General features: G+C 31.7%; 2 protein-coding genes across 2 annotated transcripts; one reads left to right on the forward strand and one right to left on the reverse strand.

Moving 5' to 3' along the window:
* Window positions 1-6,519: 6,519 nt before the first annotated feature.
* LOC105764872 (ethylene-responsive transcription factor ERF105) lies at window positions 6,520-7,487 on the forward strand. Its single transcript, XM_012583654.2, has one exon. It carries the CDS (start codon window positions 6,623-6,625, stop codon window positions 7,331-7,333), a length of 711 nt encoding a protein of 236 aa, XP_012439108.1. The 5' UTR covers window positions 6,520-6,622; the 3' UTR covers window positions 7,334-7,487.
* A 2,014-nt stretch (window positions 7,488-9,501) lies between these two features.
* LOC105764871 (putative lipase ROG1) lies at window positions 9,502-13,068 on the reverse strand. The gene is made up of 10 exons (XM_012583653.2): window positions 12,510-13,068; window positions 12,042-12,109; window positions 11,662-11,732; window positions 11,301-11,543; window positions 10,751-10,914; window positions 10,579-10,634; window positions 10,432-10,484; window positions 10,216-10,339; window positions 10,009-10,106; window positions 9,502-9,927 (listed from the first exon to the last, which is right to left on the reverse strand). Exons 1-10 carry the CDS (start codon window positions 12,644-12,646, stop codon window positions 9,856-9,858), a joined length of 1,086 nt encoding a protein of 361 aa, XP_012439107.1. The 5' UTR covers window positions 12,647-13,068; the 3' UTR covers window positions 9,502-9,855.
* Between the last annotated feature and the right edge of the window lie 1,946 nt (window positions 13,069-15,014).

Below are 15,014 nucleotides of genomic sequence, written 5' to 3' on the forward strand. Positions count from 1 at the left end.
TAATCGGTTAAATTCATATTTTGAAGCTTTATGGAGCACTTAGGAACCATAGGAGCAAAAAACGAGTGACAATCAGAACATTACTGGAGCAGTTTGGAAGCTACACACGGTCAACAGTTTTTCATAGGGCCGAACCACAAGGCCGTGTGAGCCACACGGGTGTGTGGACAGGGCGTGTAACTCACTAGACTCCTGTACGACACCAACATGGATTTTTTATTTTTAGGTTTTTGACACTTTGAGAAGGTATATATAAGGAAATAAAAAGGGAGAACAATAGTCGTCTTATTTTTGCACAAAAATTACCCAAAAGAACACCCCTGAAGTTGATTTTGAAACAGTTCTCCATCAAGATTGAAGATTCCAAGCTAATTTGGAAGCTATACACAGTCAACAGTGTTCTACACGGGCGTGTAACTCGCTGGACTCATGTACGACACCAGTAAGGATTTTCGGATTTTAGGTTTTCGACACTTTGAGAAGGCATATATAAGGAAATGAGAAGGGAGAATAGTAGTCCTCTTGTTCTTGCACGAAAATTACCCAAAAGAACATCCTTGAAGTTGATTCTGAGGTAGATCTCCATCAAGATTAAAGATTCCAAGCTGATTTCTGAGGAAGTTATCATGAGTTTCTTTTATTTATTGGTTATACTGTATTTTTGGTTTTTCTTCTTACGAGTATGAACTAATTTTCTAAATACCTAGAGGAGATGAATCATATGATGAATTCTATTATTTTATTTCCAATTTTAAGCAATAAAATCTTAGTTTCTTTGTTTTCGACTATGAATTCTGAATTGTTATTGGGTTATTATTTCTAGGGTTTTAACCCATGTTTGATGTGCATGAGTTTGAGGTTGAATAGACCCGTCTTATGATTAGATATTGCATAATCGAATGGAGTTGCATGCAATCCTAGAAATAAGGCGGCATAAATTTACCGGATTAGAGTCAAATCTAATATGGAAATCTATAGAACGAATTAATGCAACAATATGGATTTTAATTAGAAAGAAATGCAAATTAATCAACCTAGAGTTAGTTGTTTTTATGCTCGAAAGAGATATTATGATAAGTTAGGGGATTTCTACGAATCAAGGAAACTAAGGAAATAAATTGCATAAATTGGATTGAGAATTTTAGATGAATTCTAGGTGGATTCTTACCTGTGTATTGTTTAGTTTTGATTGATATTTTATTATTTTCATGTTTATTTGTTTGACGCATTTGTAGTTAATTTTAGTTTTAATTAATCTTTTGAATTGTTAGGTTAAATAATAAAAGACGATAATTACTAGTAATTGCGTCTTCAAGGGAACAATACATGTGATCACCATAGTTGTATTGTTAATTGATAGGTGCACCTACCTTAGTTGATTTATTAGTTAGTTTAGTAGACATCACAAACAATAACAACAAAATAGTAGTAATATAATAGTAAAATGGTGACAAAACAACAACAAAATAGCAACAATCAAACTGCTTGGTTAATCTTTCTATTTCATTACCAATCTATTTGACTTAAATATTAGTTAAACACTAGCCAAGTCTGAAATTACAGTATTGCTAAAATAAACCTGTGATGTATTTGAAAGTAGTTAATATTAAATATTGTGTATATCTTTCTCTATAAATCACCAAATTTATGAATGATATTAAATGCCTTTGTTACAAATGTAGATCATATCATACATATCCTATAGTTATTTTATGAAAAACTGTATAATTTTATATAACCATATATTAATTAACGCATATTGTCATCATCATATGATTGTTTTTAAAATGAATGGTTATTATATACATTATTTATTTTATCACAAGCATTCTATTCACTTATTTAAATGAAATTTTTAAAATTAAAATGATAATTTTAAAATAAACAAAAATTCGTTCATTCAATTAAAATAATATGTAAAATGAACTTTTAAGGTAAAATAGAGATTTATAGCTTTCGGAATGGCTAAATTCCTTTTAAACCCATTCATGTTTGTTAAATTGTGTAAAGGCCTCAACATTATTCTTTAATCACAATTCAAGTCTTCATTGTTTTGAACTTTTCTAGAATTAAGAAATCCTTTTACTAAAATCAATCAACTTTCAATAAAAATCGAATAAAATATTTAAGTAATTATAAAATTTATTTTGTTGAAAATAATTATTATTGTTATGTTCCAAAGTCCAATTTCATAAATAAATATGATAATAGAAAATATATTTTTAATTTTGATTACAATATTAGTAAATTTATATATATATATATATTTACAAAAAAGAATTAAATAATACGTACAACAAACCTATGCTATGCATCACACATGAAGAAAACTAGTTTTATATATCTTAAAAGACAAAGAGAGAGAGACAGCGGTCCAACTGAAAAGCCACGGATTGCATCATGAAAACATGTTTGGTTCGAGTTATCAAATTGAATTCGAGTATTTTAGTAAATGTAGATTCTTTTAAATCATTTAAAAATGAGAAGAAATAATTAAGTTATAGTGGAAGAAAATTGATGTTTAAATAAAAACAAGGTTGGGAAATTGAATTTGGGTTTGGAGAAATGGGAGCATAGCTTTTTGATTTTGGGGTTGGGGATGTACAACTTAGTCAACAATTCAAAACACATGGATTTGAATTCAAGCTGTTTGATCAGTCAAAGACATATAATATTAAATCCGTTGAATTCAGTGCAACATCTTATTTGCATTTCATCCCCTAATCCCCCATCAACACTTATTAATTGTTTCACCCACAGTCTACTCAATCTTCTCCAAAAAAGGAAATCTGAAATTCTTCCTCAATTCGTACGTTATAACCATTTAAATAATAGGAGAGTGTTAATTTACAAGTTCCATTTCATCAGTAGACCAAATAACCAATTTCCCCACTAACATATAAATTGTTCTTTTAGAAAATACATGTCTAAGCCTAATCTCTTCATCTCAATGTGTCATATTCTTCTTCCAATCACAATCTTAACTAAAATATTTATTGTTAACTATGTTGGTGTTGGTGTGGCAATGCGCGAGTGTTTAAAAACTTAACATTTTAGTTAAAAAATAACAATACTCAATTCTTTTTGAAAGATTATTAGTTAAATTCAACTCTTTTAAAAGGATAACCGAATTTAACTCAAAAATAAGAATGGGTAAATTTATCATTACGCAATTGTTAAATTGGTTTCTAACAGTTTAAGAAAAACAGCTACAAAAATGAAGAGTTAATTGTCAAACTATGACTCTAATTTTAAAATATTCTAATTATGCCTTCAAACTATTAATGTTATATCAATAAGGTTATTTCATTATGAAAATCGTTAATTTAACCGATGAAATGACATGTCAAATCTTATACACTAAAATTAAAATAAAATTATAAAGAAATAGAGCTTTACCACACACATTTTAAAAGTAAAAGAATGATAAAGCATTTGTAGGAGCTTGAAAACCTTAAATTATGCTGTGTAAAATTTGATGTAACATTGATAATTAAATTAATAATTTGAATTGAAAAGGAAGTAAAAATATAGTTATATATACATAAAATAAAGAAAAGGAATGGAAAAATGAAGTGAGGTGAGGTGAATATACTCATACAAGTTGTTTATTGACTTTTAGAAACAACGTGGTCGAAATCCAATATTATTGAGTCAAAAAAGTACTATTATTTATCTTATAATTTAACTAATCAAGCTTCAACGTGAAACTAGATTCACTCATTTTAAATACACCAATTTGATACACAACCTCTAACATCATTTCTTTTTCTAACTAAAACATTTTTTCGGTGCAACCCTTTTTTTCTTTCTTTCTACTGATTTTAACGTAAAAATTTGACTTCGCATATCTACCACTCATTTCAACTTGGGAATCTTATTCTTATATATGCATTATAACCTCCAATTAAAATCAAGTGATTGGTAGATTGGTGGTAATTTTTTTTTATTCCACAATAAATTCTTAATCTTTATTTTTTAACATTTTACTATATTTCTATAGAACACTTGTCAACCCCCTAACTCTAGTTATGGAGTCTAAAAATTCTACCGGTAGTATACCAATTACCAAATATTTTCTCATACTTTAAGGGTGCATTTAGATGGACAATAAGATTGGCTCGGATGAGAGATGAAATTAAAATGTATTTGAATTCAAACGCAATTGCGGCGAGAAAAAATTAGAATAAAATTGGCAAATAATGCATATTTGGATCATTTGAAATTATTAACAATATATTATATTTATAATAAAATAATAGTATAGTACAACACTTTTATCTTTACCTTTATTGTTTTATTTTTCTAAAACATTAATAACTATTTTGGAATGATATTGGACGTATATAAACTAATTGTTTTATAAGTATTTATTATGTTAAATAATATTTTTATTGAATAAATTATTAAGATGTAAAGTGCACAAAACATAGACATTTCACTAATCCTGCACGTAAAAAAACCAGAAAGAAAGGGACAAAGTCGTAAAATGGGTGTGGTCCAGTGATACTGTAACTGTTACCACAGATAAATTGAGAAGCGATTGCTCAAACACACCACACTCGTGTCATCTAAAGGTTAAAATTTAGCATAAAAAATTGGAGGGGAAAGCCAATTCCCTGCCCCCTCTGCATGCCATTTTTTAATTTGTGTAACCAACTTAGCATTGATATTAGAAACAGGTTGAGGGTGTAATATATATCATATAATAAAAGAATGAAGAACAAATAAATTGATATATAAATAAATGATACACTTAGAAGATTTTATTATCAAAACTTAACTTAATTTGCACAATCTTCTGCCATTTTTATTTTTATATTTTAATTTCTTAATTATTATTATATCAATTTTAGTTGTACGATTAAGCATGTGATGTAGGGGGCACGGAGGGGGGCAGAAGATTTGCATTCATCCGAAACTGTTAACATTGCCAATGATTTGGGAGCAGAGACTCTAATGTAATGGATTAAGTGCTGATTGGTTGTTTAGTTACTGGGGCGTGGAATGTTTATAAAATCTAAGGGGCCCTCCTCCACTATAATCTTCCCTTTTTACTTTGGGTAAACTATCAAAATAGTCACTTTTGTTTGCCTTAGGTTACATTTTAGTCACTTATGTTTGAAATGTTACGTTTTAGTCACTTACGTTATCATGTTGTAACATTTTAGTCACTGGGTTGTTAATTATCGACAATGGTGTAACGGTAAGTTGATGTGGCACGTTAAATCATCATTTCAAACCAAAATTTTAGGTTAAATTCTACAATTGGTCCCTATATTTTTTCATTTTCAACAATTTAAAATTTTTCTTTTATGTTCTTCTAATTTTTTTTCCATTCTCCTATGCTTCTCCCTCTATTTTCCTCCCTTCTTCATTTCTTTTAACATAGTTTTTCTATGCTTTCCATCTATAACTAGTCCACAAGCTCGCCTCACTCGAAATATTTAACTTGTTCAAAAAAATAAAACATAGAAAAACTACGTTGAAAGAAATGGAGAAGGAGGAAAACAAAGGAGAAGCATAAGAGAATGGAAAAGAAAGAAAGTTAAAAACCATAAAAGAAAAAATTAATTGCCGATAAAATATTTTACGTAAAATGATTTACGGAAAATGTTTTACTTTTCGTAAAATGATTTCTTGGAAAATATTTTACGGTGTTTGATTGAATCATGTAAAATATTTTCTGCGCTTAGCGATTTTTTGAAAATATTTTTCGGAAAAGTTGTTTTACATATATTAATATATATTAATAAATTTTATATTTTAAATTATTTTTACATATATTGCAATGATTTATTTATAATAATACTCAATTATTAAGCTACAATATTAATCGTTATAAATTGAAAAAACTAATATCAAATAAATTATTTGTAATTGTGTTAAAAAACAAGTATTGAATAATTAAAAAACAAGTTCTTGGAAAATCGATAAATGTAGCGGTTTTCTCTAGGAAATGAAGGAAGGAATGAAGGAGGCGATAGAGAGGAGAGCACGGAAAATGTAACCCATTTTCCCTTGTTTTGGAGTTCATTTTCCAAATGGAAAATGTTTTCCTCCAATCAAATGCTGGAAAAGTTGGAAATGATTTTCCGGAAAATCAATTCCGTCAATCAAACAGACCCTAAATTGCTCCAAATGAAAAAATATAGGGATCGATTGTATAAATTAACCTAGAATTTTTGTTTGAAATGATGATTTAACGTGCCACATCGGTTCTTCATTACACCGCTTAATGAAACTAACGGCTCAGTGACTAAAATGTTACAACGTGATAACATAAGTGACTAAAACGTAACATTTCAAACATAAGTGACTAAAATGTAACCTAAGCCAAACAAAAGTGACTATTTTGGTAGTTTACCCTTTTACTTTTTCCTAAAAATAATAGAATTATGGCTACAATGAAAGTATATGTAAAGATGAGGGGCCAAATATAAATTTGTTAGACAATCCGCTTTGGAAGCTTATATTGTTTATCCTGGAAGCTCTGCTTCTTCTTCCCTTATAAATACGAATCCACCACGCTCCCCATTTTCCACTCAAATCCATCAGTTTCCCCTTTTTTTAGTCTCCAACTTCCATTTCTCTTGTCGGTGTTGATATCATAAATACCAAAATGGCATGTTCTGAAGAAACATCAGCCCAGTTAGAACTTATCAGGCAACATCTCTTTACTGATTTTGCTTCCATGGAAACTCCACCACCCTTCTATCAACTCTCAAATTCCGAGTCATCTCATGTTTATAGCCCGACCCGGTTAAAACAATCGAGTCTCAGCCAACGTCGTCCTTCTATTAACGTTATGATCCCACCCACAAGTTTTAACATAGGCCCAAACCCGGTTCCAGATTCGGCTGCGGTGGCGGTTGAATCATACGAGAAAAGTCATTATAGAGGTGTCAGAAGACGACCATGGGGGAAGTTTGCGGCTGAAATTAGAGACCCTAACAAGAAAGGGGCAAGGGTTTGGCTTGGAACATTTGACACCGCCATAGAAGCGGCAAAAGCATATGATAGAGCTGCCTTTAAGCTACGCGGTAGCAAAGCTATACTGAATTTTCCTCATGAAGCTGGAAAATCAAATTTCTCAGAGTCAGGGAAAAGGAGGAGAAATGAAGAGGAAGGAGAAGGAGAAAAGAGAGTGAGCCTGTTGGAGTCCAAAGCAGGGAGAAGAGAGGAGGAGGTAACGGTGGCAGAATGTGGAACGCCGTCGAATCAGACGGGGATCGGGGATAATGAAGATATAAATGAAATATTCGGCGGCCCACTCTTATCACCCTTATCATCGTTTCCATGGTTCGGGTATTCCAGGCTTGAGGTTATGTAAAAGCTTAGCAAGGAATGTGGCTGTGTTTACTTTTTAAGTGTTTAGTAATGAGTAGGGATGGGATGCCTAAAGCCTAAGCATTTTCAGATCAAATTGCATTTGTTCTTTCTTCTGTTTACTTAATAAATAAAATTGTCTTCTCCTCTTCTTTGCCCATTGCTTTAACATTAAAGATTAGAATCCATTTCCTGATATTTTTGGACTACTACCTTCTTCAATGCAGTGTGTTTCACAAATTTAGGCTGTGGATGACACTAGTGTAGTGTAGTGTAGTGTGTTTGACCAATTGAGTGCCGTAATTTTTCAAATGCTGCTATAAGGCCCAGTTTGTTGACTGGACCACCCATTTTAAGATTTGTTTTCCTTCTATCTTCTATTAAAAAAACATTATTTTAGTTTATTGATTAAATAAATATAAAACTAACATTATTACAAGGAAATTAAATGTACTCATGAGTAATATTTATAGGAACCGACAAAGGCATGTAACTATTGTATACCAAAAAGAAGATGTTTAAATTCATCACTTTTTAAGACCACTGAATTTTGTGAATTTACGCTTGACTTGGATGAATGTGTTACTCATCACTAACTGATTTTTTTTTTTGTAAGTTAACGTGTTCTTTAGGGATTGTGTAGATAATGGTTAAAATAAAATAAATACTAAAGAGGTAGGAGAATGAATCTGCTTTCTACAAATCTCAGGAGAAACCCATAATTCTAATTTCATAAAAAGTTGCAAAAGAAAAATCATATTTTAGATGGGATACAAATTCTAGAGGTAGTTGCCTTTTCTTAAAAAATTCACTACTAAGTTATACAGTTTGGGTGAAAATATGAGTTCGAAAAATAAGTTTTAGAAAAATAATAAGGCTTATTTTTTAAATGGGCCAACCCTTGAATAGGATATTTTGTTTGCCCAATTCAAATCAACCTATTTTTTTTTACTGTTTTGTCACCATTTCATTATTATATTGCTACTATTTTGTTGTTATTGTTTGGATATTTTATAACTCTTCTTTTATTGTTAATTTTGCTACTATTTGAGTCATTTGCTTGCTAAGTTGCAATTATATTAGTGTTAATTAAGTATAAAAACTTTTTTAATTTATTTTTAATTTGTTGAGAAACATTTATTTTAATATTTTTAGTGTATTTGATGTATTATGTTTTTTAAATTTATTTTTATATAAAAAATTAATACAAGTGGGTTGTATCGGACTCAGGTTTAGTATTTTTAATCTAGGTCGGACTTGGGTGAAATTTCAGGTCCATTATTTGGGTTAGACTGGATTCGGGCCTAGAAAACGAGCCTAAAATTTTACATTGACCCAATCCGACCTAGGTTCAGTTCTTATGTTGTCCTAAAGGGGGAAAATGTATCAGCATTCCGCCCCCCCCCCCAAATGAAAAAATCTTCATTTAGACCCTTTATAATTTATAAAATTTTAAACTAATAGTGGTAAAAATTATACTTTAACTTCCCAAAAATGATAAAAATTTGATTTAATCCCCTAAAAATTATAAAGATATAGACTATTAAAATGATGAAATTACAATTTAATTCCAGCCAAAATTTTTTTGACTCTACCATTGACGGGAGGATGTAAAAATCTAGGTTGGCAAATGTGAAGGATGTTTATTGTTTAGCTTATTAAAGTCCTTGGAAAGCTACTAAATCGTATCTATAAAGAAAGAGAGCATATAATTTTATGTAGGTAAAAAGAAGACAGATTGGTCTTAAAATGTAGTAAAATACAATAAGAGGGAAAATGTAGTGTTCCTTGAATTTTGTGTGGGTTTGTTGTTAGGGTTTTAAATAACAAAGGAAATATGATTTATGTATTATTGATTTGAAAATATACAATTACCATTGCTTGCATATTAATGGCTATAAAATTACTTTGGAAAAATTATTGCCAGACTATATATTGAAAACGTTTTGCAGATTGCTTGCCTTCTTTTTAGATAATATTAGTGTAAGTTACTGTTTGAAAATGTTGTAATATTTTTAAAAATAACTTCAAATAATTTAAATATGCATATATTTACAAATTTTATTCAATATTTTTAATCCAAACACATAAATTTTGATGTCAATGCGATGATAATTAATCTCATCAAAAGGCGCATAGATGGACCAAAAATAGAAACTATCAAGAAATTAGTAACCAGAAGCTTCAAAGTTCCAATTATTGACTAATTTGGTCCAAAGAAACAGTAATTTGTTAACATGGAAAAAAGAAACTAGAAAGTGATAAAATGGTTATAAATCTTAACCATTAAATCAACGGGCTTTTCATTTTTATCCGTATTCATCCTTCTTAGGGGAGAGAATTAATGAATGAACTGCTGACTTAATTGCCCTTGTCATAGCCATCTTTACCAACCAATGTGAGTACTGATCCATTCAACTGCAACCAATGGGAATTCGAGCAATAACTTAACAGTCGACAAATACAGTGAGGTAGCGCATTAATCTTCTTTGCTCATATGATGTGTATCTCAAACACCAAAAGGTTTCATGTAAGAAAATGGTCAATCATATGTTGGATGACATCTGAACCTTCTATATGCATAACTTCATCTTTAACCTGCAAAACTCCGCTCAGTAAGAACTTCTGACTGCATATATGACCGGATAAACTTTTATCAACTCCAGAAAGAGAGAGAACCTGTATAACACTATGAGCAGCAAATCTCTGTCTACTGCTCTGAAAACTAACATCTATTTTTTCCCATGAAACTCGGGATAGGCCTCTCACAAGTTCCTCTGCACAACATTATCCAATTAACGGAATTATGAAAACCACTAAAAGAAAGTAAACTTAGCAAAAGTATAATTTCTATTTTCTTCACAATCAAAAGTTATGCACATATACCTTCTAGCTTGTCGGATGAGCCATCATCCTCTATTGAAATAGTTGCATGCTGATCAGCATCACAGGCCTTGCAGTGTTCTTCATACACGATATGTGGATATGTTTCATTTAGAGACTCCTCCCACTAATAACAATACAGGTTTTTGCTCATCAGCTTCAACCCCAAAAAGTAGCAAACGTGAAGTCAAATGAAAAGCTTCACAAAGATGATAATACCTTTGGCAGTTCACTGTCTCGTCTTATTGATGAGGTTCTCCAGCCCACAATATCTTTACAATATTTCATTAATGGAAACAAATAAAATCAAATTAACCAAAATCTGGAGAAGTTATTAAAGTCACACAGAAAATGTAAATTGGATACGGTCATAGGCCACATTGGAATACAGAACACGGCGTTTGAATGTACGTAATGCAGACCTGCATAGATGAATTCACTACTATTTCAGTCATTCTACAGATTCAGAACAAAAAAGTATGACATTTCGAGTAACTTTACATAAAAAGAAATCTAGACATCAGGGAAAGTTGCATACATGAAATAGAACTCATCATAATCATCCAGCATCCGCTTAAGCAGCGGTGGCTTTCCTTCATCATCATCAGTAAGAAAAAGGTGTCGACCTGTTCTCCTAAATATCCAATGAATAACACAACTAGCAGCTTTCTCAAAAGCAGGTACTCCAAAAAGAAATGGTACCTGGAAACAAATATTTTAGTGACCAATAAGCAAAGACAATCCAACAACAGCTACTATCCTTGACATACTGAAATGGATGACAGATAGTGTGTTGCATAGAAAGCAACGCAAGTCAACAAATGAAAGCATCTTATCTTACAACAAATAAACTACTGCAGTAAAGAAAACTCATCTACTAAACTAAAATTCATTCAGAAGCAACAAATAAGTTACACTCTGAAATCACCATATAGGCATATACAAAAGCCTGTAATGTTGGAATAAACTCCTGCGACATAGCAATCTTTGAGTGAGTGCAAGTACTTGCACCTGATACATAGCAAAAGAGAAGAATAATTTATTTTGGCTATTATATGCATAAACATTTGTCAATACAAAAAACATACCTGCTTATTACCCCTTGAACCAAGATGAGGAGATACAACTGTGATAAAGTTCATAGCCTCCAAGCCACCAATTGTACCCCTCTGTTCCTCCTTGCATCCATCACCTGATTTATCCTCTTTAACTTCTTCCTTAGGTGGTCTATAGAGCCTCCCAATTGCGTATCTTGCCACCAATCCTCCAACAGAATGTGCAACAAAAGAGATCTTGCACAAATTTGGTTTTTCTTGAATTACCTCAAGGACCTAGCATTCAAACATTTTTTCTCGATAACATATTGGAATATGAAACTGATAGTCCTGTAATATAATAAATTTCACTGGTTTCGATGACCTAAATAGGACATTATCAAATATTGCTAACCTCCTTTGCTAGTCGTTCACCCATTACATCCACACCATCTAAAGTCAGCTTAGACATATTCCGTTCACTGCCTGCAGAACACATTAATCAACAAAGTGAAATCAAGCAGAAGTACTCTAGCTAGAAACTTAGATATCATCATTGTTGATCTCAAAAACTTCAAAATGAATAAAACAATTTCTAAAAAAACATGTATAAAAGTGAGGTTTTGGAGCAATGAAGAAAATAAAATTAATGGTGTTTGATGCCACTATGAATGCATTAATGGACTCATCATCCCCGGCAATCTAAGGGGATATGAACAATTGGAAGGAAAGGGGAAAGCCTTTTTTTTTTTTTTCCCTCTGTTAAAAAAAGGTGCCTAAAAGAATGCTACTTACAATGGACAAATACTTTATCCGGTAGCCTTTTAACAAATTGCTCAGCTCCGAATTTCCAATCTGAAGAACTGCACAAGCAACCATAAAACCAGGGCCAAAACCATTTCAGTAGAATTTTTAATACTAATAATCCTATAAAAATCACTAATAGAACTTAAACACAATTTATCATCACAGAATTGAAAACAAAGATATTGGTGCTACAGGCAAAAGTCAAACACTGCCAAATTTTCAATTCAAATCCAACATTTGTTGAGTTAATCTCAAAATCACGAAATTTTAATTTAATCACTTCAAATCAGACCGATCACAATCAAACCAAGCTCAAAAACATGTGTATAATACAAAGTTAAGCATCCACTAAACTAATTCAAGCCTCCAAAATCCAACTCAGGAGAAGGAAGGTAAATTAAATTAAATATCTCAAAATTCTTAACAAAAAAAGTTTAAGAAGAAAAAGAAAGGCACCTGCCGAGGATCCCGTGGACCATGATAACAAGATGATCAGCTGATGAAGAATCGGAACCTTTACAACTCCAAACATCTCGACTCCCATTCGCGGACTCCGAGGAGCAAACTCCGTCGGCGGCGACGCCGTTTTGCATCTTTAATTACTTTAAATTATATATATTCTCAGCCCCGTTCAACGGCGGCTAATAATAAGTAAAAAAACTAACGACAAAAATCAAGCATTTGAAGAATCTCGAGAAAAGAAGTTGAGAAAGAGAGAGAAAGCGCTAGAACAAAACAGATGAGAGATGTGAGAGTTACTATGAAATTAAAAATAAAAAGAAAATTTATGAGTGCAAAAGAAAGAAGGAAAAACCTTAACGCGAAGGAAAGCGTAGTAGCGATGGACTCTACCAATAGGAAAACTTTCAAACGCTAGCAACCAAATTTATGATTCTACAAATATGAGAAACAAATCCTATTTAACCTCAAATTATCTAAGTAAAATCACAAAATTTAAAGTTTGTGTTAGTTAATATTGAAGCAATCTTCTCTCCAAATTAGGAGAACTTGGTGATGTAGAATACTTCTAAGGCAGCCAAGTGGCAAATTAATTTTTTGACATATTTTTAATCCTAACCCTATTTAAAAAAATTTCCATTGCTTCATTCCTTCTAAAAGATTCATGGTTTCATCTCTTCCAATTTTTTATTAAAATTTATCTTCCAACATTACCTACTATATTTATAATATTTTATTATTTAGTTTTTAAATAATAATAATACTTATATAATCAAATATAATATAATTTATTTATGTTGCATCTTTTGAAATTACATCCGATTAAAGATTCTACTAAATCTAAATAAAGATTCATATTATGATGTGAAGCAAGAAAGTTGGACTGTCACATTGTTGTTCAAATCAAGTTTAGTCATTTGGAGGAAGAACATTTCTATTAGGGGTGATTTTCGTCAAATTCTTCTAATTGTGCCATGAGGTAGTAGATCTAACCTTGTCTCATAGAACTATTCATATGAGGTTGGGTGGTGGTATAATGATTCTTCATCGGATGAATATTCAAATATTAGAATACCATACAGTTCTTTTATTAGAAGAAATTTCAATTCATTTCATGACAACATATCTTAAAAGATCATGCTATACTGTCAACTACAAATGAAATTGTCGACGAACTCAATAATTACATGCTTATTAGTATTCTAGGTGAATCTTAAACACATCTAGGTATAGATAGAATTGCACCATCGAATTCAAATGTTGAACAAGAATCTATTTTTACTACACCAGAACAGGTTTTTAGTGGCGTTTTTTTAGGCCTTTAGCGGCGCTTTTTAACGCCACTAAAGGCATTTGCGGCGCTTTAAGAAGCGCCACAAAAAATGCCGCTAACGACAACGTCGCTAACTTTTGCGGCGCTTACAAAAAAAACGCCGCTAAAGATCATGTTCTTTAGTGGCGCTAAGGAAATAAACGCCGCTAAAGATCATGTTCTTTAGCGGCGCTTATGAAAAAACGCCGCTATAGATTATGTTCTTTAGCGGCGCTTAGGAAAAACGCCGTTAAAGATCATGTTCTTTAGCGGCGCTTAGGAAAAAAACGCCGCTAAAAGTAATGTTCTATAGCGGCGCTTGGTCAAAAAAGCCGCTAATAGTAGTGTTCTTTAGCGGCGCTTATTTCACAAACGCCACTATTTGATATGACTTTTAGCGACGCTTTTTTAAAAAACGCCACTAATTTTGGAATTTTTTTAAAATAAAATTTTCTGTTTTTTTCAGCCCTCCTGCAACAACAAATCAAAAGCAACCAGATCTAAACTAACCAAAAACAATAAATGTATATAATATTTCAAATTAAATGACTAAAATAATATTAATTGATATAAATAAAAGTGAATTCATACTTTTCTTTACAAAATGTTAAAAGTTAAAATGATAAAATATTTATGCAATATACACTATGATTGGCGGAAGTTATGATCTTTGAAACATCTTCATCATAATCTGAAGTCATTGTTGAAGTTCGTCGTACTTTTTGCTCTACTCGCTTCTCTCGATGCCGCATCTTTTGAAGTCGAATGTAGTTCTTCATATTTCTTTTGAACCTCTGCTTCTATCGCTGCTTCTCTCGCTGTAGCCTCTGCTTCCCTCGCTGTCGCCTCTGCTTCCCTCGCTGTCGCCTCTGCTTTAAGTTGTTGCTGAAGTTCTTCATATTTCCTTTGAACCTCAAATGTGGTCGCTTGCATCTGAGCCATCTGGTCTTTTAACCTCTGAACTTCAGCTTGAGATTGACTCCCCAAAGCCATGTATTGGTGCGAGCTAGATCCAAAATATTGGGTTGGGCTGATAAAGATCCTTGAAATCGAACCCACCATACTTTTCAGACCCAAAACTTGATAATAATCCGGTTATCAATGTCTTCAAGATGAACAGAACTATCACTAGAAGCAATCGCTTCAGACTCAATCTTTTTCCTTTAGTTTTCCTAATAAATAAATCACAT

Source organism: Gossypium raimondii, chromosome 12, assembly GCF_025698545.1.
Source record: "Gossypium raimondii isolate GPD5lz chromosome 12, ASM2569854v1, whole genome shotgun sequence".
Lineage (NCBI taxonomy): Eukaryota > Viridiplantae > Streptophyta > Magnoliopsida > Malvales > Malvaceae > Gossypium > Gossypium raimondii.